Genomic DNA, 13,774 nt, shown 5'->3' with positions numbered 1-13,774 from the left:
ACCACTTGCATATATATTAAACTCACCTTATCTTGTTTCCTGAGATGATTATTTAATGAGTAATTCTAGATTAGTGCCATAGGCATAATTTATTATGGTTTCAAGAAGTCATCTGATAAACACACTTATGATGCTCTCTTGAGATAAGTGGAGAAATGTGCACTGAATGAGGGTTTGGCCAAGTTATAATTGTACTCAAGAGTGTTAAGTAGTTCATTAACATCAACCTTGGAAACAGTCTGTCTTGTGGAGATATCTGACTTTGTTCTAAACACTGCAGTGTTCAACATTTTCATCAATAGCACTAATGGACAGAGGAGGTAGCAAATTTTAGTTGACTACAAATCCAGTATGAGTCAATGGTCCCATGTGATTTTTATTTTAAAAAATGAACTAATACTATCACCTTAATAAATACATATCATATAGGTCAAGAAGATGATGAATCCACTGATTACTTACCATCTGGAAAGTAAACAACTCTAGAAGCAAACATGTTTAATGGGGAGTTAAATGATTCCAGAAAAAGATTTGAGAAAACTCTTTCCCTCTTATTGATAGTAGAAATTATTGAGTAGTGTTATTTTCCGAGGAAAGTACTTTTTCTATTTTAGGAATTGTTAGAAGTGAAAAAATGATAGTCTTGGATTCCTTTCCTGTGTTTGGTACCAGCTAAAAGTAAGATACAGGAGTCAGGAACCAGTTAAAGCTGGATAGCTTGAACTTTTCTAGTGGGTTTCCCCAAACTTCGTGCCTGATTTAAATAGATTAAATGTGTACCTAGTCCACTTGGGTGCCCATCTAGACAACCACAGACTTCACCTCCAGGGGATTTTCATGCCTTAGAGCCAACCTGAACCCATGCATTTCATGAAAGGCAAATCCAAAAGAGAGGGCCTCATAGAGACAGATCTGAGCATGCTCAGTTCCTTCTTCCAAACCCTCAATTAGGAAATAAATTCCTCCCCAGCAGGGATTGAGGAGTTGGGAGGCTGGTCTGGACTTTTATTCAAGTTTCTCTTCTAAGCTTGTTGTAAATTTTCAGACAATTGTAACACATTATTCTTCTGTGGAGAGTCATAGGTTACCTGACGAAGTCATTAAGGAGTTGTCATTGTCTGCCCCTGGAAGGCCATCAAGTCAACAAATGTCCCTGCTCTTCTATAAAGGACCTTGTGGTCCAGTAGGAGTGGGACCTCCCAGAAATGACCAAAATGATGACAGAATTGAGGCAGAAGAAGACCTGAGAGTGTCTGGTACAGAGAAAGAGGCTTAGACAGGTTGTAGGACCAATACTCCAAACAGTCAAAGAGCTGTTAAAATTGGAGAGCAGCTGGACTTTTTGTGTAGCTCCAGGAGGCCAATTCAGATCCATTGGTGGAAATTGCAGGAAGGCAGATCTCTGCTACATGTAGGAAGATATTCTTAACACAAGTAAGGTGCACATTCTCAAAGTACTCTTTCAGAAAAAGTATTCAAATAGAGGCTGCCAGAATGTTGTAGCGGAGATTCTTAGACAATAGGTGTTTGATCAAAGTCCCTATAAGGAGGAAAATAAGCATTCTACTTTCATGAAGAGAGAGACCGAGCTAAGCTGTGGAATGACAACCAAAAGAGGGAGGGGCAATTAGTAATTTTAGTATTCTTTTTAGTGAGAGGAACTTCTAAGAACATCTGGGTTTTAGACTCAGAATTTAAACTTTTACTAGATGGCGGAAGGAAACCACTTTCTCTAAGCTGGGTTAATGTTTCTCTAAAGAGAGATCATCTCTGTGGGATAGTAGAAGCAACATTGTTTTGCTTCTGCTCTTCAACTTGAAAACACATTTTTTTTTTTTTTTTTTTTTTTTTTGAGACAAAGTTTCACTCTTGTCACCCAGGCTGGGGTGCAATGGCACAATCTCGACTCACTGCAACCTCTGCCTCCTGAGTTCAAGAGATTCTCCTACTTCAGCCTCCCAAAGTAGCTGTGATTACAGGCAACCATCACCACGCCTAGCTAATTTTGTTTTGTTTTGTTTTTTGAGACAGTCTCACTCTGTTGCCCAGGCTGGAGTGCAGTGGTGCAATCTTGGCTTACTGCAACCTCTGCCTCCTGGGTTCAAGCTATTCTCCTGCCTCAGCCTCCCAAGTAACTGGGACTGCAAGAGCGTACCACCACGCCTGGCTAATTCTATGCATTTTTAGTAGAGATGGGGTTTCACCATGTTAGCCAGGATGGTCTCTATCTCCTGAACTCATGATCTGCCCATCTTGGCCTCCCAAAGTGCTGGGATTACAGGCATGAGCCACCGCGCCTGGCCTTATTTTCTAAAAAATCACTTACAAAGTGTATATCAAGAACAGGACTACAGGCTAAAATCAAAAACTCAAAGGCAAGGCAAGACGTGACTTTCCTATATGCATCAGTTACTACAGGACAAAAACCAGTACATACTAAGTAAGAAGGCACCCAAAATGCTGAGGAATGGCACAGAAAGGAGATATAAAACAAGCAGGTGGGGATAGATGAGATCGCTTTTCAGCTTCAATGTGCTTTTGAGTCTATGCAACAGGAACATTTGAGCCTCTTCTTAAACCAGAGATGGATGTGGATTAGACTAGGACAGTGGAAGCAGAGAAATAAGTACTGCTACTCACAGCTCCTAGCAGAACTACACTCAGATTGGAGCAAAGAGACAAGTGGCAGGTGCTTTCCTATTGTATCTTGACGTGCTCTCTTGGGAAAGGCCATCATGTCTGACTGTTCCATTAATATCTACCTCCTCCACTAGGATATCATCTCCTCAACTGCAAAGACTGATCTACTTGTATTCACCAAATTATGCCTGTAATACTAGCATGGTTCCTAGTGTATAGCAGTACGTGCTCAATAAATATTTTTTCAATGCAAGAATAAACTAAGGGACTTTAAGAAAATAAAACTAGTCATGAAGAATTGCTTACTCTATATAAGGTACATAGAGGGCTCAAATGCATAGAGCAAGAGAATAGAATGGTAGTTGACAAAGGCTGAGTCAGGGGGAAGATTGAAGATGAGCGGGTTAGTGTTTAGTGGATAGAGTTTCAACTGGAAAAATGAAAAAGTTCTGGAGATGGATGGCAGTGATAGTTACACTCAATGTGAATGCACTTAATGCCACTGAACTGCACACTTAAACATGGTTAAAGTGGTACATTTTTTATATATTTCACTACAATTTATTTTAAAAAGGAATTGTTTTCTTGAGAGAGAAGACAGGTTATTCTGGGAGGGTCCGAGGAATCACCTAACAAGGGAGTCTCTGATGGTCAGCATCTGTGAGTTCACAAGGAGTGTAGACAAGCCAGACCTAAGCTGACTTTGCTGTTTGAGGAGACTCCTCAGATCATGGTTTGAAAGATGTTGATCCAGTCCAACCCCTTCACTACAGATGGAAACTAGGACTTTCTCTCTTCTGTTCACAAGGTCTATCACATTTTATTCAGAACTTGAGGTCTTTGTAATGATTCCTTAGTCATGAGAAGTGGGACTGTGCTCAGGATAGACAGACAAATGGTTTCCCTCCAGCCCCCTAAGTTTTCACCCCCTGTAGGTTTTCTCAGGTTATCTCTCTGAAGTTGAGTTTTACTGTAATTGAAACTGGAAAAAGAAAAATGAATGAATAAGGATGATTTGGCTTTTCTGTTTTCAAGGGGCAGGTACAGGTGGCAGATCTTTTGGCCATCAGTGGAACAGGGGAAGATCGGCTCCCACAAGACCTGAAGGTGTCCGCTGACAAGGAGGGTGGCGTCCAGGGCCTGCTCCTGCCTGAAGACATGCTCTCAGGGGAAGAATATGAGTGTGTCTCACCTGATGACATCTCCTTGCCTCCTCTCCCAGGAAGCCCTGAGTCCCCCCTTGCACCATCTGACATGGAGGTGGAAGAGCCTGTCAGCTCCTCCCTCAGCCTTCACATAGGCAGCTATGCGGTGCAGGCTGGGACCAGCAGCCCAGGGAATGCCCAGGAATCTGTTCTTCCACCACCTGTTGCATTTGCGGATGCATGCAATGATAAGAGAGAAACATTTTCAAGTCATTTTGAGAGGCCCTACCTCCAGTTCAAAGCCGAGCCCCCACTAACCTCCAGAGGATTCCTGGAAAAGAGTACTGCCTTACACAGAATCAGTGCTGAACATCCAGAGAGCATGATGAGTGAAGTGCATGAGAGAGCTTTACAGCAGCACCCTCAGGCTCAGGGCGGTTTGCTAGAAACACGGGAGAAAATGCATGCTGATAATAACTTCACTAAAATCCAAGATAGGCTGCATGCTTCCCCTGATGCATTCTCAGGCCTCAGGTTTCAATCAGGCACCAGCAGGGGCTATCAGAGGCAAATGGTTCCTCGAGAAGAGATTAAAAGCACGTCAGCAAAGAGCAGCATGGTCAGCCTAGCTGACCAGGCACCTAATTTCTCCAGGCTCCTGTCTAATGTAACTGTCATGGAAGGTTCTCCAGTGACTTTGGAAGTTGAAGTAACAGGATTTCCAGAGCCTACACTGACATGGTGGGTAGCCTATAATGACAAGCCATAAATGGAAACAAATTCAGTCACAGAGAAAAATCATTCTGTGAGCACTAACTGAAAGGTTTAGGGCTAGCTGATTAATATTCTATGACACTGTAACTCTGCATGATTCAATCTCACATCAGACCACTCTCATTTTAGAAGCAGCATAGTTAATACCTTTAAGAAAAATAAAAGGTAACCATATAAAGTACTAATAATTTAACAAATTTCCAAAGCACTGTAGGTTGGTTGTGCTTGTTTTTTTCTGTGTTAAACATTCCACATTTCTAAAGATTGTGGGTTGAAATTATTTTCTATTGTCTATTTCTATATAAGCATGGCATCTGCTTGTTTTAACTACCTTTATGCAATTGAAAAATACAAGAATTTGGTTTTTTCCCCTTCTCTCTCATTTACCTCTTTCATCTTTTTCCTCTTTCCAACAGAGTCACACATGTCATCTTTGTAACATTTTGTTTTACTAGGATTTCTTTTTACAAATTTTTTCAATATGAGAGATGGAATAAAAATATTTCTGTCACAGTTGTTCCAGGTGACAGGCAATAAACTCATTTTTGTAAGGTAGTATAATAACTGAGCTGTGAATGATATGATTTCACTCTGGAGACATCATTATTTTTTAGCCTATTTGTTTCAGTAAAAGCAAACTGTAGAATACTGGTTTTGGATTGCCTACTGTTGGTAACAAAAGCAGTTCTTTCTCAATATGTGGGTTACTTTTAAACATTTGGAAAATTCTCATCCGTAAGTAAATTTATTTGAGGACAAAGTTACAAATCTGCGAGACCTAGTTTATACTTATAAACTAAGATTAAGTAAAATAGCATTTATTGATCACAATATTTCAGTAGATATTAAATGATCAGTTTCGATTATTGTGTGTGCCCATTAATGGTACTTGAAATATGAACCAGTTATCTAAGGAACTTATGAGAAAACTCTGGTTTCTCAAATTATTAAAAGAAACTGCACTTGTGCTATATTAGTGCGGTCACTTTTGCTTTTTGTTTTATTGTCTTTATTATTGCATGTTTTTTTACAAATCAGGAGTGTCATATTTATGAATTTTAAAAATATTTAATTCATTATTAAATCTCAGTTCACTCCAAAGAAAAATGTTGTCAGATGTATTTCTTGTTTTTGTCCACACAGTAAATATTAATAATTTGGTTAGTGTGTATGTGGTTAAAGAACCACTGCTACTTACATGTTGTTGAAGAATATCACAGTGTTGTAAACAAATGTTTTGCCATCAGATTTACAACTGTGCTCAAATAGTAACTGACAAGCTTTCAGGATATCATACATTTTTAGGACACCCAGGAAAAGGCAAAGTTATCACTTAGGCAATGGGAACAGAAGACGATTCAGATTTGTCATCCCCCCGAGTGGTTGATTGTGGGTATAAATAAATAAACAAGAATCTCAGATATACAAAATAAACTATTTGCTTTATAAAAACATGCAGTTAAGCACTCATGTTCATAGGAAACTTTTAGAAATATGTTGTTAGTCATAATCCAGTTGCATAAATACCTTTTATATTTACAAGCCATTTTCTTCTAATGAAATTGCTTCAAAAAAATTAAATGAAGTGATTTCATCAGGAGGTGATGTTAAGTCCAGTCCTCTAAAACAGCACATCTGTATTGTCGTGTGGATATCGTGGTATGAATATGATGGAGTAGATGAGTCTCACTCCAATACAATTTCTGAGGAGTCCCAGCTGCTGTTCCAGAGTGGCAAAAAGAATAAAGCTGGACAACATGAGGGTGCCATTTCACACCCTAGGTAATTGTTACTATGAGCAAATGGTGGCCTAATGTGACCAGATGGTCTGTTTTGTTTTTGTTTTTAGATGTAGCTGTATATCTGAATTTTCATATGCAATATTCCAATTTTTAAAGGATTTCAAAAAATTCAGTTTTCCAAAAACATTGTCTGAGCCAGTCGAAGCAATTCTCTCCCCACCAGTTGCCAACTTCGGCTTGAAAGATAAACAGCCCATAATACCAGCTACTCAGGAGGCTGAGGGAGGCAGATTGCTTGAAACCAGGAGTTCAAGACCAGTCTGGGTAACACGTGAGATCCGGTCTCTTAAGAAAAATGAAAAATGAAAAACTTAGCCTGCTCATGGTAGTAGGCGCCTGTAGTCCCAGCTACTTGAGAGCCAGAGGTGGGAGGATTGCTTGAGCCCAGGAGTTTGAGGCTGCAGTGATCTCTGAGTCTGCTACTGCACTCTAGCCTACTAAAGAAAAAAAGATAAAGAGCCCCACTGGAATTTGTTGTGGCTACAACGTTCCTACTAATCCTAGAGAATATTGCATGGTAATAGGCCTATTTGCAACCGTTATTAGAACTTGGAAATAATGTGAATGAACAGCAATCCTGACTTTAAAAACTGCCTCTCTGCTTCAGGTACAAGAAGGGCCAGAAACTGTCTACAGATGGGCACTTACAGGTTTTACACAAGGAGACAAGGCATTCCGTGTTCATTCCGAAGGTATGCAAGGGAGATGAAGGCCTCTATGTGGCTCAGGCCCAAAACCCTAGCGGCACTCTCTCTTCCAATGTCATCCTCCATGTGACGGGTAACTGCAGGCCGCCAATCACAAGAATAAACTGGATAATGCTGTGTGTCGTCTATGTTAGTGTGTCCCTAATGTACTGGCTACTCACACAATAACTGTGGTATTGGCACCAATGGACATCATTCTCATGTACCTAAAGAACAATGCCACTGTTTATCTTCCTGCACCTCCTGCAAAGCATCACCCACCAAGTGTATCTCCAGTCTCATCACCATACCTGTTTGGCCAATACCACTGCTAGGTGAAATAATCAAATTTTCTTGAGTGTTTAATGTAGTTGAAAAGCTTGATAAATTATCTGTAGTGTATAAGAACATATTTTTGTACTCTAGAAAGAGATGTTTTCAACATAATATGCAGCAAAATTATTCTATGCCTATTCCCTCCTAATTTAAGGGTGTGCAGATGAAGGCTGACATTGGCATAGAGACGTGCTAAATTTCAAATACAATTGTTTATTTATTTTTAATTGTATTTAAAAACATCTCTTTGTAGGGAATATCGGTAGAACTATTGAATTGATGTTGTATTTTTGCATTAGCTATCCTTTAATTTTGCTTTCCATGTCTTGATCTTTTTACTGAAATGCATTCTGTGTAATTTCAACATAGACTACATTCCTGAGTCTGATGATGACACTGTAAATAATCATTCCTCATGTTGCTCTCACGGATTTGACATTGGAGAATAGACGTGCCATCAACTTTAAATAGAGTTTCCATCTTTTGTCAGCTCTGCATGTCATATAGCAAGATGGAATACAGGTTGCAAGAAAGAACCAGCATTATTCCTGACATTCTATTGATGTGTTTTGAGCAGCAATGTGTACATTGTAACCAGGTGTTTGCTTCTGATCTTGATTCTGCTGATGACCATTTTTATACTCTATGGCAAAGTATCTCATTGCCTCAGTTTCCTGTCTGGAAAATGAGTTCATCATCTACCTCTTGGGCAATTCAGAGTTTTCATTTTGTGTCTTTTAAACATCTGGAAAATGGAAAGCACTCTATGAGGGCTAAGGATAATGATATCGTTTAATGTAATTTGTCATCAGACTGGCCTCCTGCTCACTATTTCTTTATTTTTTTTTAGATGCTGTTTTTTTAGAATATTAAATTAAAGGGGTGCTGTTAATATGTAATTTTCAACTAGTTCCATGGGGGAAAGTGATGTTTTATGAATTAGAACTTAAATTCCTATCTAATTTCTTAAGACTGCATTCTTTTCAAAGACTTGAAATTAAACTCAGGAGGATACATTTTGTTTGTTCCAAGGGGAAACATGTAATAGAATGGTATGAGATGAATTCTATCCTTTTATTATAATAATTGTTACTATAATATTGAAGTATTCTATGCCTTTCTGAAACACTTTATTCAGAAAAGATCATTTTTTGGCCTCCTTTTAAAAATAAGCATGAAGTAGGGAGGCATTTGTTTTTTAGATTTTAAATGTAGTCTTACTATGCTGAGGAAAATCTTCAGTTGAAGGAATAATTCATTACAGATTTTTGATGAAGGGAAGAAATTAATTATGTTGCTGGAAGACTGTCTACAAATAACCAAAAAATATTATAATATTCAAGTTGTTATTAAAAAGTTGCTGAATGTTATCTGAAGATGTGAAATGTGTAGTCAAGTAAAAAGTTGGCATATACTTTCTTGTGCTGCATATCCAATTTAATTAAAAAATTAAATCTCTGTTTCCTTCTAAATTTTGATAGAACCATATTAAAAGTTTGTATATACAACATCCTAAGGAATTTCTGTTAACCACTTTTTTTTTCTTTTTTTCTTTTTTCTTTTTTTTTTTTGAGAAAGACTCTTTCTCTGTTGCCCAGTGCGGTGGTGCCATCTTGGCTTACTGCAACCTCCACCTCCGGGTTCAAGCAATTCTTCTGCTTCAGCTTCCCGAGTAGCTAGGATTATAGGCATGCCTACCTAATGTTTGTGTTTGTAGTAGAAACCAGGTTTCGTCATGTTGGCCAGGCTGGGCCTCAGCCTCCCAAAGTGCCAGGATTACAGGTATGAGCCACCATACCCGGCCTCTTATATCCTTTTTGTCCCATTTCAAATAATGTGCGAATCTTGCCTAACTGCTATTGCCTATGTTGAAGCTAAAGAGTAAAAACCTGTTCATGTCCAAAGAAGGCAGGTGAGACCTGGTAACAAACTGTCTCCCTTCCCACTTTCTCTTTCTTATGAATTTGGCAGGATCTCCCTTCCCATTTTGTCAACATGGTTGAATTTGTGTGTTGGGGTTGTTAGGGCCTGGGAATTCCTGGTTTGCTTTTTCTGTTGCATGTTTGTTCATGTTAACTCTTTGGGGAGCAGAGTGAGATACATATATACCCATGGTGTACGATGGAAAAAAGCATGCAAAATCCATTTTGAGAGAGAGAGAGAAAGGTGGGTGTGGGGAGCACAAAGATCAGAAAAGAGTACTATGCTGATATTCAAGATATAGTACAGATAGCTTTCTGTGTACCTATCCATCTACCTGTTCCTCTGGGCTATTGATTGACTCCCACAGCAGTAAAGAATAATTATTCAGTTATTCTTCTGGTTATGTTTTAATTTCAAAAACTCAAGTGTGATTTTCCTTTTTGCTGGGATTTCTGTCTTGAGCAAACAATTCTTCTTATGAAAGTATCAATTGCAGTTACTGGTTAAAAACATAAGACCCAGGAAATTTAAGTGTTGTTTCTATTTTAAGGTGTATACCTAATTTATAACCGTTTGCTTCTAGAGAAAATCCTGAATGGTTAGTAATATCAAAAGATTTTCAACAAGAAAACTAAAATGAAAAGGAAGATTAAAAATTATATGTGTTACAGCTCTTCTAGAATTTGTCTAGCAGGTTTTCTGGTGAAAATTAAACTCAAGATTTTCACCAGAAAACTTTTTAAAACTTCCAAACTCTTAAACAGATTGTAAATACTTGATACTTCAAAGAACTGCAAAACAAAATGTTTTTAAGTTTTCATAAGGCAAAATCATTGAGTTTTCCAGCTTTGATTTTCCAATAAAAGGACGTATAAATATTTGGTGGTAGTTTTTCACACTCAATTCCAAGAGAAATTTACTGTAGGAATCTTTACATTTGAATCTCTGAATATTCTATGATATTTAAAATATTTGAACAAGATGCAGACAATTTTTTAGCTATTTTAATCAATAATGGTAACCTCTTTCACTCATAATCAAGACACATACTTAAAATAGATGACTATAAGACTGTCCTAACTGCTTTGCTCAAATTTAAAATTCCTCAAGTAGTTCATAGGCCTTTTACAACCTGGCCTCCCCTCTCCACCCTCTGTTTGATCCCCTCTTATTACCCCCAACCCCTAGCGAAGTGACATTTAACTTCAGGGTTTTCACCTGTCATGCTCTTCTCTCCAGCCCTTTCTTCCTATAACTTTCTTACTATCTTCACCACCCTCTCTTCATGTGATTTAAGTCTTGCTTATGTTCCAGTTCCACTGAGACACAACTTCCCCTGAAAAGCCTCCTGACCCATCAAGTCCAGAGTAGATGGCCCTGCCATGTGCACTGTCAGCACCTGCACTGCCCAGCCACACCCCTGAATACACACACGGGAATTGCAGGTTTGAGCATCTGTTTCCTCTGGCTAGGTGGTAAGAACCTTATCAGCAGGATCCATGACAGCCCTGTTGTCCTTGTATTGCCAGTACCTGAGACACAGTCACATTCAGTAAACTCGTTTGAATTGAATTGTTGCCAAAGGTAAAAAAAAAATAAATAAATAAACCTAGCTTGTTTTTCTCCCCTTTTTAGAGAGAGGAGAGGGGAAATGTAAAAAGACAAAGATAATTCTCCCTTCTTATAGACAGGAGTCAATCCAAATCAGGCCCTAACAATGAAGCATGCTTGAAAATTTCTCACCTCATCTGAAAAACTTGTGTGAGAACCCTCCAGACCCTCTGGGCTAGACCCTGATTGAAAATTTCAATTTAAAAATAGATGCTGGCACGAGGGACTAAAATAATAGTGAGGAGGAAAGAGGAAAGGTCCAGGATTGTTGTTCCTGGATCAATATTGTTCCAACATATTAAAGCGTTCCAACATTTTAAAACATATGTACTCAGGCATAAATCATCATCCGGTATGAGGAAGTGGATGCCTCCACTCTCTATGACTAAATCCAAACTGTCAAAACCAGAATTTATGTACTTCCTTAAAACACTACGTAAATGATCAATATTTAATTGTAGCTGGGGCTCAGTAATCTGGGCTGTGAACAGATCTTATTTGAAACCAGTATTTCATACATACTTGTAAATATAAAGAAAGCCAAATCCAAGAACTTAAGAGTATTTGCATTCCAAATGAAGAAAGGAAAGAATATCTTATTTTGTTCTGCTTTATGTTTGTCTTTATTCATGACCATTTCTTACTAAAAATTACCATCTGAAGCTTTTGACACTCCTGTTGTATGCACGGCATTTTAAGTGCAGCCATGAAATAAGTTAGTTGAAACAAAATAAAATACCTCCTAACAGTATGCTCTGACATTGTGTCAATGTAAATGCCAAAGCATGACAGACTTTTCCATTTATAATAAGCAGAATCTTGAGTTGCATTGGAAAGCTAAAAGATTTGCACTGACTTAAATGAAAAAGTGTCCTTTTTAAAGCAAAAACAATTCATTTTGTCTGTGCTCATCACAGGAGATGAGATTTGAATGCTATCAGTTGTGCATGAATTCAACCTCAAAAACAGGAAGCACACAGCTGTGATTTTGGCCTTTTTCCATGAATCTCCACAGCACTGTTCCTTTTGATGGTGAGAGTTTGTATAACATCAGGAACCATCTGAGCATCAGTGCAGGTTGGAGGCATGACACTCCTCAGGGTGAACAAGCCTTTGTGTTGAGAGTTTGAGTGTTTGGCCTGCTCACTCTTCCTTCTGTTCAACAGCAGTTTCATTTGTGTAACCCAGGACATGGCAAATCGGATTCCTTGGATCCTCCTTTTTGTACCATAAACTTAACTTCCTATCTTCCTTAAAGAGCAAGAGTGCAGAAATAATTGTATAGACAAGAATGCATGTGTATTCCCAATTTGCACAATAAAAACTGGGTGAAATCAAAATGTATTTTAACCATATGAGTAGATGGAAAAAATAGATCAAATCCAATTTTTCTTTAAACCAGAAAAATAATAGTTACATAACATTACGTTTTCTATCTGTATTCTCATGGCTCCTTGCCATGGCTCTTTTTCCATTTAGAATGCACGTAAACATCAATACTTGTGAAATAGCAGCTCCAGAACTAGGTAATAAAATGAAATCATCTTTTTCCTTTGTCATTCAACAACTGTTCTTTTTACAAGAACTTTATTGATTCAAGTATCTACAAAATGGTGTTTTTATCTTACGTATGCATTTTTAAAAATCATGGGATAAAATCTTTTGAGCATAAAAAATCAGTGAAATATAAAAGAACATACTTTACCCATGGCAAATTGTCTCCAGCACATATTATGCTAATGATGGCAGACAGCCACCTCTCTTTGTAATAATTATTATGCACACCCACACACAAACAAGCTGTTGGAAAACAGAGTCAGCTGGAAATGCAGACAAGGTAGGAAACCACTTACTTGGCAGAGTCAGAAAGGCAAATATGCCCATTTGCTCCAGAGCCGCTCCTCTAGCACCTGCTGCCATGCCAACCCTGCAGGGCCAGCCTTTGATTCAAGTGAATGCAGCTCCAGAAGGTGCCTTTTAAAATGCATTTTTATTCGTTTCTATTACTCTTACAAGAGTAATAGTATTTCTTATCACATTCTGGTCTGGATTAGTAGATTAAATAAGTATGCTTCCCCACTCAAAGAACATAATTTCTGGTGAGAAAATGGGGTCTATGGAAAGATGAAAGATTTGCAGGCTATGTTCCACTTAGGGGTGGTGACTGGGGATATGTAAAACTAGAAGGGATAAACTGGCTACACAACACGGTGAGGATGCTCAGTGTCAGCTTTGCCTTTCAGCTTCCCTGACTGTGTGAATTTCCTATGGATTCTGGAAATGTTTTTAGGGAACTCCCCGAGAAAAAGTTAGAGACCCCAATAAAATGTTTCTACATGACAATTTTTGTTACCCAGTAAGAGGACTCTACTGGGTTTAGTAGTGTCAAGGTGGACCCTACATCCAGTTCCTGGTGTCTTTATAAGGAGGCCATGGCAGACACAGAGACACAGAGGAGACATAAAGGGAGGAGGCAGTACATGACACGTGACAACAGAGGCAGAGATTGGAGTAATGCAGCTGCTATCAGCCAAGGTGCACCAGAGATTGCAATCACTGGAAGCTAAAAGAAGTGAGGAAAGATTCTTCCCTAAAGCCCTTGGAGGGAGAATGGTTGCTTTACTTTAGACTTTGGACTTTTGAATTTCTAGCCTTCTGAACTATGAAATAATAAATTTCTGTTGTTTCAAGCCACCCTGTTTGTGGTACTTTGTTATGGCAGCCCTAGGAAGCTAATACAATGACCATGTTTTAGAAGAACCAATACAAGTCTCTGGTAATAAAATTCCTAGAGACCGTTACTGGACACCAGTCAGCCTTTCAAACCAGCACTCCTGTGGTGTGCTGGAATACCTCT

The 13,774-nt window shown here is 38.5% G+C and overlaps 1 protein-coding gene, 1 long non-coding RNA gene and 1 other non-coding gene across 8 annotated transcripts in view; 2 read left to right on the top strand and 1 right to left on the bottom strand.

Moving 5' to 3' along the window:
- The window catches only part of CCDC141 (coiled-coil domain containing 141), a 249,619-nt gene that overhangs the window by 198,413 nt on the left and 37,432 nt on the right, over positions 1-13,774 (top strand). For 3 of the 5 annotated variants that reach the window (XM_009182528.4, XM_009182527.4, XM_021924378.2), the window contains exons 23-24: positions 3,676-4,526; positions 6,969-7,053. In XM_009182528.4, coding sequence (XP_009180792.2) covers positions 3,676-4,526; positions 6,969-7,053 — 936 coding nt within the window. Of the gene's footprint in view, positions 1-3,675; positions 4,527-6,968; positions 8,842-8,961; positions 8,978-13,774 lie in introns of those variants that run through there. The other 2 variants (XM_031651875.1, XM_003907670.5) reach the window with 2 other exon arrangements.
- Positions 1-13,774, bottom strand: part of LOC108581344 — a 98,501-nt gene that overhangs the window by 72,938 nt on the left and 11,789 nt on the right. The window contains exon 1 of one of the 2 annotated variants that reach the window (XR_004176707.1): positions 12,771-13,446. The exons of the other annotated variant lie outside the window; for it this stretch is intronic. This is a non-coding gene — a long non-coding RNA (uncharacterized LOC108581344). Of the gene's footprint in view, positions 1-12,770; positions 13,447-13,774 lie in introns of those variants that run through there. 2 annotated transcript variants of the gene reach the window in all.
- On the top strand, positions 9,967-10,025 carry LOC116269286. Its single transcript, XR_004176765.1, has one exon. It is a non-coding gene; the product is annotated as a U7 small nuclear RNA (small nuclear RNA).

This window comes from Papio anubis, chromosome 10, assembly GCF_008728515.1.
Source record: "Papio anubis isolate 15944 chromosome 10, Panubis1.0, whole genome shotgun sequence".
In the NCBI taxonomy this organism is placed as follows: Eukaryota; Metazoa; Chordata; class Mammalia; order Primates; family Cercopithecidae; genus Papio; species Papio anubis.
The sequence above is the reverse complement of the archived record's forward strand: the minus strand, read 5'-3'. Positions and strand labels throughout refer to the sequence as shown.